Source organism: Marmota monax, unplaced genomic scaffold (assembly GCF_021218885.2).
Source record: "Marmota monax isolate L192 unplaced genomic scaffold, Marmota_monax_Labrador192_F-V1.1 WCK01_AAM20220418_F8-fsc00170, whole genome shotgun sequence".
Taxonomy (NCBI): domain Eukaryota; kingdom Metazoa; phylum Chordata; class Mammalia; order Rodentia; family Sciuridae; genus Marmota; species Marmota monax.
In genome coordinates this window covers 2,269,146-2,285,530 of record NW_026692395.1, presented here as the reverse complement: position 1 = coordinate 2,285,530, position 16,385 = coordinate 2,269,146, and the positions used below count along the sequence as shown (strand labels likewise).

The 16,385-nt window shown below is 38.8% G+C and overlaps 1 protein-coding gene across 3 annotated transcripts in view; it reads right to left on the bottom strand.

Moving 5' to 3' along the window:
- Clcn5 (chloride voltage-gated channel 5) overlaps positions 1 to 12,208 on the bottom strand; it is a 160,887-nt gene extending 148,679 nt beyond the window's left edge. For 2 of the 3 annotated variants that reach the window (XM_058578705.1, XM_046442553.2), the window contains exons 1-3: positions 12,023 to 12,208; positions 11,299 to 11,419; positions 9,762 to 9,917 (exon numbers count right to left, since the gene is read on the bottom strand). Coding sequence is in view for 2 of the 3 variants with exons in the window: in XM_046442553.2 (XP_046298509.1) it covers positions 9,762 to 9,777 (16 nt within the window). In the remaining variant the exon portion in view is untranslated. Of the gene's footprint in view, positions 1 to 9,761; positions 9,918 to 11,298; positions 11,420 to 11,618; positions 11,740 to 12,022 lie in introns of those variants that run through there. The other variant, XM_058578704.1, reaches the window with a different exon arrangement.
- Between the last annotated feature and the right edge of the window lie 4,177 nt (positions 12,209 to 16,385).

Here is a 16,385-nt window from a genome sequence, read left to right as displayed (position 1 = left end):
GAAACAGCACGATTTCAAGTAATTTTCAGTGTTGAGTCACAGGTGGCTCATAGGTCAAGCCAGACCAAAGGGAGGGTGGTGGAAAGACCAGAATATTTAGCATAGACAAAGCCAGGTGCTATCTCTACATCTGGACATATTTTTGGCCAGAAGATGTCAATGATGTAATTAAGGATGTTTTTCTTGGAGGGTCAGAAGAAGAAAGAAGAAAAATTCAGATCATGGCATTTGCAGGGAAATGGATGGCATTAGAGAAGATTATGCTAAGTGAAGCTAGTCAATTCCCAAAAAAAAACAAATGCCGAATGTTTTCTCTGATATAAGGGGGGGTGACTCAAAGTGGGGTAGGGAGGGAGAGCATGGGAGGAAAATTACGTCTAGATAGGGAATAGGGGTAGGAGGGAAAGGGAGGGGGAAGGGGAATAGCAAGGATGGTGGAAGGTGATGGTCATCATTATACAAAATACATGTATGAAGATGTGATTTTGGTGTCAACATATCTTATATACAAATAGAGATATGATAAATGATGGTATAAAGGTATATTAAGAATTGTATGCAAAAAAATGAGAGCTCATGTATAATGGCATAATTTGGTGTGAACATACTTTAAATACAGAGTTACAAAAAATCGTGCTGTGAGTGGATAATTATGAATGTAATGCACTCCACTATTGTCATGTATGTAAGAAATAAATAAAAAGAAAGAAAGAAATTCAGTGCCTGAGTATCTCACATTATCTGGTAATAACCATTTCATTTCTACCGGATGGTCCCAGTCCTGGATTTCTTTCTTTATACTCTGTGTTGTAATTTCTGTTTCTCTATGTTGTCATAGAAAGTAGTCAAGGGAGAAATCCTAAACAAATACAATAAATTGCAACCTAATGCTAGAATTGTTTGGAGCTGAAAGGCATCACAACATGACATTACTGAAGGAGTTACCTCATACTACTAATTCCTCAACTGTTTCTCTGGTCTGACCACAGGTCTATAAATACCCAGGGTGTTAATGAAGGTAGTAAGAAGAAGAATCTGGCATTTGTTGCCACCAATAGTGAAACTTCCTAGTCCTTCCTCTCTCCCTACGCTGGACACCCAAAACAGCTCTACATGAAACAGGAAGCTCTGAATCATAATTCTGGTTAAAACATAAGAACCGATAGTTTATTTAAAAAATGCTAATGTAGTAACCAGAAGAAAAAACTATCTCAGGAGCTGCAATGAAAACACAATGTTTTTAGGGGGAAAAAACTAAACTTTTCATAGTACCAATAAAAGATAGTGGGAGCCAGGCGCAGGGGCACAGGCCTATAATCCCAGTGGCTGAGGCAAGAGGATCATGAGTTCAAAGTCAGCCTCAGCAATGATGAGGCACTAAGCAACTCAGTGAGACCCTGTCTGTAAATAATACAAAAAAGGACTGAGGATGTGGCTCAGTGGTAAAGGGAACCTGAGTTCAATCCCTAAAAAAAAAAAAAAAAAAAAAAAAAAAAAAAAAAAAAAAAGAGTGGAGAAAGACAAACATTTAGCTAGAAACTATAAAATTCCCAAGCCAAAGGGAGCCAGCCTGATGCAATGGGGCTAAACAGGTAGACAAAGAGCCAGCTTTGATTAGTGTTAAGTCCCTGGATCTGGTCCTGGTCTAGGTATCTTGTGACAACTGTGTGACCCAGAATGTCTCACTGGGCCTCAATGATTCCATTACAAGATTAGACATTTGAAAGAGATCACCTCCAAAGATCATTTCCAGTTTTAAAACATCCCTTTCATAACATACTTAATTTTATATTTATGCCCCAATTATAATATAATCAAAGCAACTACAATGAGCCAGCCATTTCCATGACAGCCTCATTCATTCACACCCAGAAGTATGTGAGGTAATATTATCTTTTTTGCATATTCTAATAATAAAGGCCAGCCTTTGCATGCATTCAACAACTGCCAGGTAATTGTCAAATTGCTGTATAAATGTATTAATGCATCACATTGTCCCAATAATTCTATAAGTAGCTCTCATTACTAATCCCATTTTACAGATGAAGATGTCAAGGCACAAAGAGATTAAATAACTTGCCCAAAGTCACAGAACTAGTAGTGACAGAGCCAAAACTCAAACTCAGCTAGTTTGTCTCCAGAGACTGTACTTGACCTCAGATGAAACAATTAAGTCTCTTAGAGTTTAGGTAACTTTGGCTGTCCAATGGCAGAACTGGGTTCAGATCCAGGTGTATCAGATTCCAGGGCCTGCAGCTGTGTGCTTGGGAAAGAATGATTGACTCATAAAGAATAATTTCCTGAAAGGCTGTTTTCATTTACCCCCTACTCAATTCTTTCCACCACAATTCATCCCCCATCTATTTCTCTTGAGTTGTGGAAAGGTAACAGGTAAAGAGAGACAAAGAACTCATTTAATTTTTTTTAAAAAAAATTATATGTTTGTTTTTAAATTGACAAAGAACTCATTTCTTGAGTACCTGCTGTAAGGAAGGCACTGTGCCAGATGGAGGGAAAAAAAAGGGAGAGGCACTGCTTCCTTACTACTGCTATAAAAACCTGACTTTCATTCCAGAGTCACAAGGGTACTAACATTTTGGTCAATAGTCAGGACCAGATGGTTTTTTTTTTTTTTAGGTAATAGCAGTCCAATTAGCAATCCATGGGGCTACCCAGATTTCACACTGACCCTCTGTCTTCAATTCACTGACTGCTTTGTGACAGTCCCTCCTGGCCCACCAAATGTTAGCTAAATATCCAGAATGTTTACAAATACCCTGTGATGTGCTAAAAAAAAATCTGCAAAGTTGAAACATACACTCCCTTTGGATTTGAAGCCAGCAGGACAGTTTCTCCTTGCAACTATTTATTTTATAACAATTTCCTCTGCCTTATTTCATGCATACCCTGACATATTATGTCACCTCATCTTATTACGTAACGTCTTCTTTCCATGCAGTGTATTCCCCTCCATTTTTACATAATCTCCCTGTCCCACACTCTCACTCCCCAAAGGACATTTTGGAATCAATAAGACAGCCAAAAATTACAAGAGTACTTGAGGAAGTATTAATAGCAAAAATCCTGCTTTAACCACACTCTCCAGAGCTTGGTTGCTTTTTTTGTTTGTTTGTTTGTTTTGTTTTGTTTTTTTTAATTCAAAGGTAGAGGGGGACACAGAGTGGCTGAAACAATTTTTCATAAATCCAAATGCTATGCTCCATGTTGGAGGCACTTTTTGATAGTTGAGTGACTTTTACATCTCATTTTCAAATCATTTGTTCATGTGTTATACAAGTAATACATAGCCAGGCACGGTGGCACATGCCTGTAATCCCAGCAGCTCGGGAGGCTGAGGCAGGAGGATCACAAGTTCTAAGACAGCGTCAGCAACTTATCAAGGCTCTAAGCAACTCAGAGAGACCCTGTCTCTAAATAAAACATAAAAAGGTCTGGGAATGTGGTTCAGTGGCTAAGCACCCCTGTGTTCAATCCCTGGTATAAAAAAAAAGTAATATATATTTGTTGCACAAATTTGGAAAATAAAAGATAAAAATTAAGTGGAGGGGGTAAGTGTATACTATCACCTGAAGCAAGCCACTTTAGCAACTTTGAATCATTTCTTTACATTCTGTATTTATCTCACGAATATTTTGCACAGCATTAGTCCTGATTAATGGCCAGGTTATTATGCTCTATGGATCTGCCATAATTTACTTATATTCTCCTGGTACAGAAACTATGTCTTCAGTTTTGGTTTTTTTTTTTTTTATTATTAGTTGCTCAAAACATTACAATGATCTTGACATATCATACATTTGATTCAAATGGGGTATTAATTCTTATTTTTCCACTATTTCTTCAGTTTTTAAATGTAAATATCTTTTAAATAAAATGTGTGTGAGTGTGTATATATATACACACTCACACACACATATATACACATATATATTTCCTTCAGAATGTATACTTCAACAAGTAATGTGTGTTATTCACAGATTAAAAAATAAGTCAATAACAATTTCTTTTAACAATTTTTGCTGTGCTAGAGATCAAACACAGTGCCTGTGTATGTAAGCACACACATTCTACAACCAAGATACATCTATTTAATACTTTTGCATATACCATCTGAGATATTTCTTAATATTATACATACATGGGTACAAACACATGTTAAAATGTGGTCATACTATTAATATTAAAATAGCAATAATACATATTGAATTCTTGCCATATGCCAGTCATTATGATTTTCCCATTTAATGTCATCAACAACTTCTCAGTGGTTCCCAAATGCACAATAGAACCACCTGAGGAACTTAATAATACTAATTTCTCCGTCTCACCCTCAGGGATTCAGATTCAATTGAGCTGAGTGAGGCCTGGGCTTCAGAAATTGGGATTCCCCAGGTGATCCTAATAGGCCCTGAAGTTGGGGATTATTAGGTTAACTACTATTTCATACCTATTTTACTGATGGAGAAATTAAGGAGCACTACGGCAAGTTAACTACCCGACACCATACAGCTGATAAAGAATGTGTGCAACCAATTTTCCCATTATAGAAAACAGTGCAACTAATATCTTTATGATACATCCTTGGGCACATCCTTAATTATTTATGATAAATTTTTAAAAAATGAATTGTGTAGTCAAAAGGTAAACATACTTTTTAGTTCTATTAGAATGTCTCTCTTCCACATTTTTATTGGTGCATTATATACATAATGGCAGAATTTGTTGTTACATATTCATACATGCACACAATGTAACAATTTGGTCAATATCCCTCTCCTGCTCCTCCACTCCCTCCCCGCCTCCCACCTCCTAGTCCTTTCCTCTATTGATGCCCCTTTATTTTCATGGGATCCCCCACACACCTTTTTTTCCTTTTTCCTCCCTAGCTTCCACATATGAGAGAAAACACATGAGCCCTTGACACTTCTGAGTTTGGTTTATTTCACTTAACATAATGATCTCAAGTCCCATCCATTATCCTGTGGTAAACCCATTTTTTTAAAGTTTTTGATAAATATTGCCAAATTGACATTTCCACTAGAAGTGTTTTAAAACGGTTGCTCACTCAAGTTCTTGCCAACACTGAGTTCAGTCATTCCATTTTAATCTTTGCAAATTATATCAGAGAAAATTGCCTCCCATTCTAATTTCCCTTTCTTTGACTACACCTGAGATAGTACCTTTTTCATGTTTACTGGTCATTAGGATTTCTCCTTTTATATATATTCCTTTGCACATTTTCCCCATCCATTGTACTTTTTTCTAGTAAAACCCTCCTATTTTTCTTATTGCTAAGTGTTTATGTATTAAGGATAATAAGTCTTGTTGCAATTATTCCTAATTTTCTCATTAACTTTATTTATGGCTTGTGCAGAAGTTTTTAATTTTCATATAATTGATGATATTAATCTTTTTCTTTATTATTCTGCCTTTGATATTATGCACACAAATATCCTCCCTACACCAAGATTATACAGTCTCCTCTAATTTTTTTAGTTCCTTTATCATTACTCTCTTTTTTAAAAACTTTTATTTATTTAATGCAGCAGTTCCAAACAGGTTTACGCATCAGGATTGCTCACAGGGCTTCTTTAAATGTTCAGGTCCTAAGACTGAAGCATAATTTGAGGGGCATGAGACCTGAGCAAGAATATTTTTAAAGGACCATAAGAAATTCTGATGCCCTCCTCCTTTATAAAGAAAAACTATTTTAGCTGAGTACAGTGGTGCACACCTATAATACCAGGGACTTGAGAGACTGAGGCAGGAGGACTAAAGTTCAAGGCCAGTCTTGGCAACTTGGCAAGATCCTGTTTCAGAATAAAAAATAAAAAGGACTGGAGATATAGTTGAGTGGTAAAGCACCCCTAGGTTCAATTACCAGTACCCCCCAAAATAATATTAATCCTTCTAAATTTAAGTAGGTGCTATTTTTTCCAAATTATTTCAGCATGTTTGTTAAATAAATAATTTCATTAATTTGAAATGTTACTTTTATCCTAGTAGTCAGTAAGTTCCAGGAGAGCAGAAACCATGCCTGTTTACCTTGACCATTGCATCTCTAGGGCCCAGCACACAACTCAAGTTCAATAAATGTTAACTGAATAAATAAATAACACCTGACAATGTAAGTCTCCAACCTCAAAGTGGGTAGTCTCCTCTTCAATATTTTCTCTTTTAAAAAATATTTTTTAGTTGTAGTTGGACACAATACCTTTTATTTTATTTATTTATTTTTATGTGGTGCTGAGGATCGAACCCAGCACCTCACACGACATGCTAGGTGTGCACTCTACCACTGAGCCACAACCCTAGCCCTTCAATATTTTTTTGACCATTAGACCAATAAAACTGATATTATGCTGGGCACAGTGGCACACACCTATAATCCCAGCTACTCAGGAGGCTGTGGCAGGAGGATCCCAAGTTTGAGGCCAGCCTCAACAACTTAGCAAGACCCTTATCTCAAAAGAAAACATTTTTAAAAGGGACTAGGGAATGTATCTCAATGATAAAGCATTTGCCTACCATATACAAGGCCCAGGATTCAATAAAAAATGACAAAGCACAACTGATGTTATTAAGGCTCACCATAAGTTGTCAAAAACCTTCTGTTTAATGTGGACAGAACATGTATTAGAGTTCAAGGCCAGTCTTGGCAACTTGGAAAGATCAAAGTGAAATCAAAATAATACTATTGACAGTGTTTAAGGGGTACAGGGTTTCTGATTAAATTCTCCATGGAGGAATTAGACAGCAATGATCCAAGAAACCAAGGAGATTTGGGTTTCTCTACCTCTTACATTTTCTCAAATAGCTCCTCAGAGACTGACTCAGAAGCTTTGTTGAGTTTGACACATTTCCATAGAAAGAATACTGGGATAGGGAAACAGGAAATCTGGGTTTTAGTGTTGTCACTAAGAAGAACTAGTATCTATCTAACCTTAGGCATGTTGCTTAATCTCTAAATTAAGCTAGATATTCTCTGAGACTCTCAGGGATTCCAAGGACAAACTGAAATTATCTCCATAGAACAGAATCCCAAACCCAATCAGGGTAAAGGAAAATAATAGTGATAGCAGTATTTGTAGTAGTAATAGCTATCACTACATTTTACTGAGCACTATTATACACTAAACAATATTCTGAACATCATTATACACCAAACAAGCATTTTATGGTTATAATAAACGCACACATTTATATGGCACTTACCATGTTCCAAGTGTTTTGCATGTATTAGCTTAATTCATCTTTACAACACTATAAGGTGAGTTCTATTTTTACCCAATTTTCATAAAAGGGGAAACTTAAACACAGAGGGGTTAAGTGACTTGCCCATAGCCTCACAACTACCAAGTGATAGAAACTAAAGAGTTGACTCCAGACCCACACAGGTAACTATTAGACCATATTGCCTTCCAAAATATCATGTCACTATACTTCTCAATTCAGAAGTTGTACAAAAGAAGGGATTGGCTGTAGTGATCAAAAGAATTTACTTATGTGTACTGCTCCTCTCTTCACTAATACTTGAAAAATGAGGTTTCACTTCAATGTAATTTTAAGAAGAGAAGATTTCAGGGCCTTGCAAGATGTATTATTTATTAAGAAAATATGATCTTTTTTAAGGTTTGTCAAACATTAAAATGTTTTATTGTAAAATAAATAAATCATTAACAACTAAAGACATGTCATTAGCCATAGGGAAAAACAACACAAGCTCTTCATGCATCATTAGGAACAAAATTTTATAGCCCTACCTGCACAATCTCCAGTTCTATAATTTAAAAACTATCTATGAAACAGTGACCTGACAGCCCAAACGTACCTCAACCCAGATAGGTCAAACCTAAGCTCAGTACTCTAGCTTCTACCATAACTGGGTCCTTCTGCCACTTCTCCTGTTCTCAATGGCACCACTAGCCTCCAGCCCCCAAACTGGCTGGCAATCTTGTCACATCCAGTCACAGTACATTCTAGAAATTATCCTCTTCTCTCTAATCTCACTGCCCCTGATTCTTCTGCTCAGACTCTCACCATCTTTCTCCTAAATCACTATTCCAGAAACCTCCTGAATGAATCCAGGCTTTCATTATCTCCAGCTCCCACCCCACCTCAGCACCAATGCCAAAGTAATCTTTCTAAAACAAAATCTGCTTATGTTACTTCCCTGTTTGGAATCTTTGTCTCCAGGATAAAGTGTAAAATCCTTCCTAGAACATACAAGGTTCTTTATTTTCTGGCCTCCTCCAACTACCTTCCCTGCTTTGTCTGAGGTCATGCCCCTATACATCTCATACTAGGCAAACAAAGCAACTTAAAGTTCCTAACAGTGCTGCTCTGTCTGCCAGAATGCAATTCTCTCATTTGCCCATCTGGCCAACACCTACTCATTTTTAGAGTAGTTCAAGATTCAAAATTCATCATGCTTTTCTCTGGGCTTCCATCACATTTTGCTCCTCTCCCTATTGTAACACTGGTTCAACATTACACAATTATTTGTTCATGTCTGTCTTTCCTAAACCACAAGGAACACTCTAAGGTTCTGCATCTTATCCATCTCTTGTATTCTGTTTGTTGAATGAAGGAATGTCTCGGGATTTAAGTGAGTTTATCCAAACTGCTCTTTTTAAAAAAATATTTAAGTTTTAGGTGGACACAATATCTTTATTTTACATTTATGTGGTGCTAAGAATCAAACCCAGTGCCTCGTGCATGCTAGGCGAGCACTTTACCACTGAGCCACAACCCCAGCCCCCCAAACTGCTCCTGAATGCCCATTATGTGAGTCAATGCCAGCATTCAGGCCAAATCCCATTTCAACAATATCTTTGACAATCCATATAAATCAAAACTGTGACATTTGCATGCCTACGAATTTTAAACCATAACCAGCACAATGAAATATCTTTAAAAGATACGTTAATCCACTTAGAAACCTATCTGTTGAATATTTATAGATATTCAAGCTACTTCACTCTACTCCATCTAAGTGGTCCTTAACCTTTTGTAGATCACAACCAATTTTGGTGTTATTTATCTATTGTTTCTTAAACACAAACTCCCTTGTGATAAACATAAGAATGCCATGTACCTCTGAAGATTCCAATACAATCCCCAAGGACACAATCCTCAACCCCATCAAAAATAAGATAACTTCGCATGTGAGACAAATTCACAAGTTCACAAGAGATGTGATCTATCAGCTAAGACACTGTTGAACTTGGTTCTTGGTAGCTTACATTGTTAAAATAGGCATTTTTCTTCTATCAGCAAGTACAAACATTACAACATTAAACATGCTTTTTCAAACTGCCTAAATCCCAAGAAGGTCTTTATTGCAAAGGGGAAGCCAGAGAGGTACCAATATCTGTGTCCCCCATCTTTCAGAATCTTGTGATACAAATCTGCTGGTAACAAATGAGACACGCAAATAAGAAAACATCTTTCTCATTTCCTCACATATAACCCCCATGAGCACATGTTTAAATGAAGAGAATTATTTCAAATGCTTCTGGCATGACATTTTTCTAATTTCCCCCAACTACCACTTGAAAATAATTTGAACTTCGAGCTAGCAGCAGCTTCTTTTAAATTAATGTGCTTTGTCCTTGTAAAGACAAAGGGTTAAATTAAAGAAATAGCTGGCTGCCTGCCACTGACTTGGAGAGTTGAGTGGGGGTGGAAGATAGAGGAGAAAGAACAACCAGTTAGAGGAATAAGTGCTAATTTCTTACCCTGCCACATGGCCATCTTGATCGTATCTTCTCTCACACTGGGGTCACAGGCTCAGTTTCCCTGAGCCCCCCAGTTTCGTAGGGAAACTTGAATGGCACTGAGATAGATAAACAGCTATGTGGTCCTCGTTTCTGCAATATGCTAAAGCCCCAAATCTGAAAATGCAAACAGAAAAAATAAACACTTAAAAAGAAAAAAAATTCAAATGATTGAAAATTATCTCCTGCCCCTCTCTGAATCTCTCTTTTAAAGACAGGCAGACCAGACACAGTAGTGTCACATATTCCTTGGGCATCAGGGTATTGCTGAAGAAAATCAGAGATCTAGAGTAAGTTCATATTGTCATTCAGTTTTGAATTCTACATGAATCACTGGAGCTTTAGTACTCGGGGTTCAGAATCTCAAAGGATGAGTGGTTGGATGAGATAACTGTTGTATCTTTCCTATTGCAAAGTCTTGCATGTAGAATGAAAGGCAGCATTACTACCCAACCCCCTCCTCAACTCCCCAAATACCCAACTTTACAGTAAGTGATCAGTAGAAAGAAGAGCAAATTTTGTATATGCTAAAGTTTTAAAATAGGTCTTACATAGGAAGAAAAAGAAGAAGAAAGGAAGTATAATAAAAGTAAAGAATGATGATACCCTTTGGGTGGTGGTTCTTCCTCTCCATTTTATTTTCCCCACTCTGCAAATTTCCTATAGTGAATGCATATTGCTCATAACAGGGTGAAATTAATCAAAGAAAAAGGAAAATGCAAAAATAGAATGCTAGTTTAATTACAATCTAATTAATTTAGCTAATTCCTACTATTACAACTTCAAATCTAGTCTTAGGTAATACTGTTTGCAAGAATATGAAAAGAAATAGGAATGTGACAAAAAAATGAGAGGTCTGACTACTGTACATAATTTGATTTGGTGGTTTAATATATTAAACACTCTACTTGTCCATTTAAGTTCTTACTTAATAATTGGGTCTTCCTTACTTAGCACACAAGCCAATCTGCTTTTTCTCAAAAAAAAAAAAAAAAAAAAAAAAAAGCCCTCTCCTTTTTGACCTACTGAACATCAAAGTAGATTGCTATTTCTATACAACCAAAACGTCCACTTCTGAATTGAAAAAGCTAAAGTACAAACACTGAAGGCTACTACTAAAAGAATCATGTTAGCTGTCTTTAATGACCTTTTTTTCTTTAAAGGACAAAAAGGTTAATGTGTACACCCATCCCCAAAACACCAAGAGAGAAAAGACAGTGCCTTGGATAAGGAAAGTTTCGCCACGTCCTAGGAAACGAGGAACTTTAGAAAGTCCCAGGATGAATTCATCAGGAAAAGGAGCTCCAAAGACTTATGTGGAACATGGAACAGTTTGTTTTGGTTTACCTTTTCTTTTCATTTTTTCATTTTTTCCTTCTCTTATTTCATTGTTAAGAAGTATTGTGCGCGTCTTGGGACAAGGAGAAATTTAGCATTTGTAGTTAAATCCAGAAAGCTGCTAATAAATGTCTGAAGTGTATGTAAAGCGGATTCTTACTGGCTTTTAGTGCTCCAACTTCTGTATTTCCCTCATTTATGGGGGGGGGGGCAGTTTCCACTGACGTTATCGCACGGGCACACGTACAACTTCACTCGGAACTCCGGGCAACTGATTTGCTCTGAAATGGTCATAAAGGTAAACGCGCATCAGTGTAAAGGTAAAAGCTTTCTCTTACCCCTTACTGGCAAAGGCGCTCAAGCGCCAGGCTCAAAAAGTCAAGCGAGAACCAGCCACACGCGTTCAAGTGGCAAAAGGAAAACGCGCAGCGACTACTTTTCGGAGAGTATGAACTCGACTTCGCAAAGACCCACACAAACCTGAAGCAAGTCCAGAGCCGGAGGGAGAACAGGGGCCTCGACTGAGCTTTCCCAGAAAACGACACCCTATCCCAGTCCTAGAAAGGGGACCATAGGCGAAAGCAGGGCACTCTTGGCGCCGCTCCGTAAGGAACCTTCGCTTGGGCAGCCCAGGGACCCTTCTCGGAGAACTGGGTTGGGCTCCCGGGAAGATGCCGCCCCGCACTAGCTAGAACTAGCCTGTCTACCTCCTCGGAGTGCCAGGGGGCGGCGTCTGGACAAGGGGAACCCCGTCTCCGGGGGACTGAGCCAGCAGGGGAGCGCTTCCCCTGTGTCGCTATGATCAGAGGGTGCTCCGAGGGTGGGCCGGGGACGAGGGGCCCACTAAAGACCTGTTGGGGAAGGGACAGCCCATTTGCCTTTACCTGTCGCCGAGGTTAGGAGCTGCGGAGTCTGTGTCCGCTGCCGGTGGGCAGCGCGCTCAGGCGGCTCTGGCGTCCAGTACACTAAGTTGAGCTAGCGCCCCACGTAGCCGGCAGAGCTTCATTCACACAGCCCAGTCAGGGAGGAGGGGGAGCGGAGCTGGCGCGCGGCTCATGTGACAGGCGCCTCCAGAGTATCAGCTCAGCCCAGCGGGCGTCTGCGCGTGCGCGCCACGGAGGGCCCTAGCCCGGCACCTCGGCCCGGGCAGGGAGGGGGCACAGCAGCCTAGGAGGAGCTGCTGGGAGGAGTTTCAACACGCGCAACCGCAGTAGGACGGCCCGGCTCGCTGCCATATTTAATGAGGACTGGGCGGGTCCAAACCCAGTGCTGGGCGTGTTAGTTGCTTTTGAAACCAATGCCCATTCTGTTTCACCGTTTCAAGCCTGTCAGTCCCTTGATTTTGGTTCTGTCCTTAGCATGAAACTGTTTATCACGAACTTCTGGCCCACAGAGTGGTTAGTAGTAGAAAGCTAATACTAATAACATCAGATCATGTATTTTGAGCCTCGTATATGCCAGGCACTGTCCAAAGCCCTTTACTCTTTTTTTTCATCTCACTTAATAATGCACATGATAACCCCATGGAGTATGTACCATTATTTCTCCATTTTTTATTCATAAGAATGCAGAAGCTCAGAAGGTTAAGAAAATTTTCCAGCCTCACATAATAGTAGGAATAAGAATAATGTTCAACAATGGTGATACTTACAGCAACCAAGTTGATCCTCATAGTAACACTGGAAAATCTATGTTGCAGTTATTGGTATTTTCTGCATTTTACTCATTACAAACAAAGGCTCAGAAAAATAAAACTTATACAAATAATAAGTGGCACATTCCAACAAAGATTTGACTCCAAAGCTCTTGCTCTAGGGTTTGAAGAAATAGCCCCTCCCCTGTTTTAAAGAAAATAAAACTTTGGCCAAATGGAGTGCATTTACTTAGTTAAAATGAGCCCACTAATAAAGGTACTGCAAGAACTGAGATTGAAACCAATATCATCAATCCAAATAATATAAGTAGAACCCAAGTACTCTAATTCAGCATCTACTGCAGTGAACAATTTTGAATGCCTACTTTGGACAACCTAAGTATACAAATCCTATATCTTAGCCCAATCAGCATAAAGTCCAAAGACAAATCTGTAACCCAACACAGCCAAACATCTAACCTATTGCAATGAGGATATCACACACCAGAAAAAAAAAAATGGTCATCTCAACAAACAAGCAAAAATAAAACATAGGGTCATTATAGGAACTGGAGGAAGGATAGATAATAGGTGAATTTAAAAGAAAACTTTTCTTTGAAAATGTGTTTGAGTGGGCTGGGGATGTGGCTCAAGTGGTAACACTCTCACCTGGCATGTGCGGGGCACTGGGTTCGATCCTCAGCACCACATAAAAATAAAATAAAGATGTTGTGCCCACCGAAAACTAAAAATAAACATTAAAAAAATTCTCTCTCTTTCTCTGTCTTTAAAAAAAAAGAAAGAAAGAAAAAGAAAATGTGTTTGAGTGAATTAGTCATAGTGTGTTAGAATTTATGTATTTTGGCCAACACACCCCTTCATGCCCCTGAAAGAAAGTCACTTTGTCTTTACCTAGCACTAAATAAAAAGACATTGAAAAAAAATTTAAAAAGCATTGTTTGGTAAACTTAAAGCAAAGGACTGTGTCACATGGTGTCACCACCAGGTCTGAGTTGTGAAGTGAACTCAGATTTCTGTATCCTTGGGAACTACAAAGTAAAGATAGATGTGGAATGTCATGTCCAGATATCCCTTATCTGCAGCTCTGCACCTGGGTTGAAAATCAAGGCTACTTCTCTTTGTCAAAGAAACTTGTATCCTACAGACAAATGTGGGATGATTTATTGTTATGGATATGATTTCAAGCAGCAAAGTTTCCAAAGAAACTTAGACTTTAGAGAAACTTTAGGAAAACAAAGTGCATTTTAAAAATATTATCACTTTACAGCTGCTGTGTAGGGAACTGTAGAGAATTGTCTGAGCTATAACTAGAATGCAAACTGGGACCTGATTTCAAAGGATCCTGAAATTGGACTGAATTTTCTGAGAAGAAAATTGAGCACTTTTATTTGTTGGTGTCTTGTTGGGTGTAAATTTCTGATTTTGGAGATTGAACCCAGGGCCTTGTGCATGCCACTCACTCACTCTATTCCTGAGCTACACCCCTAGCTCAAGAACTGGGGTTTTTCAGCAAGGCAATCCCTTTACTGGAACTCTTCTTTAAGAAGGTGAATTTGGGGTGATTGTTTAAGGAGAGGTTTGTTTGTATGCTTCTCCCCCCTCAATCCCACTATCCACCCCCATCATTGCAGGGTAGGAAAAAAAAAGAGTTTATTTGTAGATACAGGCCCTGGTGAAATAGAAGAGGCAGGAAAAGACAGGCATAAATAATGCAATTATAGTTGGAGAGGTAAAAAAGAAAGTCCAGAATACAAGCTAACACTAGAATAAAACACCTCTTCCTCAGATAAAGGAAAAAATTGGTTGAAGAATAGCAATCCAGTTGGAAGCAAACTTGTCTCTGAAAGATTAGTGCTCCAAGATGCCTCTGCAGACCGAATATATTGGCTTGACTTAGGGTATTTGTGGTATAAGTTTAAGAGAGAGAGAGAGAGAGAGAGAGAGAGAGAGAGAGAGAGAGAGAGAGAGAGAGAGAGAGAGAGAGAGAGAGAGAGAGAGAGAGAGAGAGAGAGAAAGAGAACACAAGCTTGGAGCAAGGTGGTTTATAGAAATTATGAACGGGCTGCAGTATACAAAGATTGCCACTTGGTGTCGCCACTGACCGCTGACAGCACGGAGGGCTCCACGGAGGTGGAGGTGGGGGGGCTTGCTTTAGAAAATGTACGCTTAAAAGAAGAGAGAAAACGTTTTATCTTTTACAAATTGCACAACAAAGCAGTTATGACAGTGGTGTCTGGAGCCAGACTGCTCGGGCTCAAAGACAACCAGAACCCAGCACTTATTAGCTGTGATCCCTCATTTGACTTACCTAATTTCACTCTGCTTCTGGTTTCTTATCTGTAAAATGGGATAATAGGATTAAATGTATTAGTAGATGTCGAACAGTTATAATAGATTAAGTTTTAAACAAATAAAAGCTAGATAATTATGATCAAGGCCCCTTCAGCCTTTGGATCACTACTTTTTAAAAGGAGTTATTTATGTGGTGTCACTGCCAATATCCCTTACCAGACAAAGAAGTCAGGGTGTGGTGCTAATGAGCCAAAGATAACGGTTTAACCAAGAAGTATGGATTCTGAGTGTTAAATCTGTTTTCTTCCCCATGGCCCAGAGCACACTTCAGAAAACCTCAGCTTGGCCAAAAGAGTGAAGAAAGATCAAAATAAATAAATAAGTCCTGTAGAGAACATTGTATAAGGAGAGCAACTAAGAACAGAATAGGGAGGAAGAGCATGAGAAGAGGATCACCATTGAACAGGGACGAGAGGGGGAGGGAAAGGGAGAGAGAGGGAAATTGCATGGAAATGGAAGGAGACCCTCAGGGTTATACAAAATTACATACAAGAGGAAGTGAGGGGAAAGGGGAAATAATACAAGGGGGAGAAATGAATTACAGTAGATGGGGTAGAGAGAGAAGATGGGAGGGGAGGGGAGGGGAGGGGAGGGGAGGGGGGATAGTAGAGGATAGGAAGGGCAGCAGAATACAACAGACACTAGCATGGCAGTATGTAAAAACATGGATGTGCAACCGATGTGATTCTGCAATATGTATACGGGGTAAAAATGGGAGTTCATAACCCACTTGAATCAAATGTATGAAATATGATATGTCAAGGGCTTTGTAATGTTTTGAACAACTAATAATAATAATAAAAAAAGATGTTCTCCACTCCCCACCCCCTGCAAGATACTCAACAGAGCACAAAGTAGGGCTGGGGCTATAGCTCAGTTGGTAGAGTTCTTGCCTCGCATGCACAAGACAAAGAAAGCACAAAGTAAACACAATGTGATCTTAAAAGTTAATTATATATTAAAAAGAGAAAACAACAGTGTATTTCTCTGTATAATAAAAGGTAGCACTTTAAAGTTAATTTAGCAAGATAATTCCCGTGGAACAATAGATCATATAGATCGTGGTGACACTTAAACTGTCAAACTGTCATGTATAGAGCATGACAGTTTTATCTTTCCTTTTGAAATTGACATGGCAAAAGAGATTGAAATAGTTACGTGATGATTACATGACCATGTAGAGTAGTGAGTGAACGTGTCTGGTTTTATTTTTGTCTAATCTTTCTACCTTTTGTAGAGCC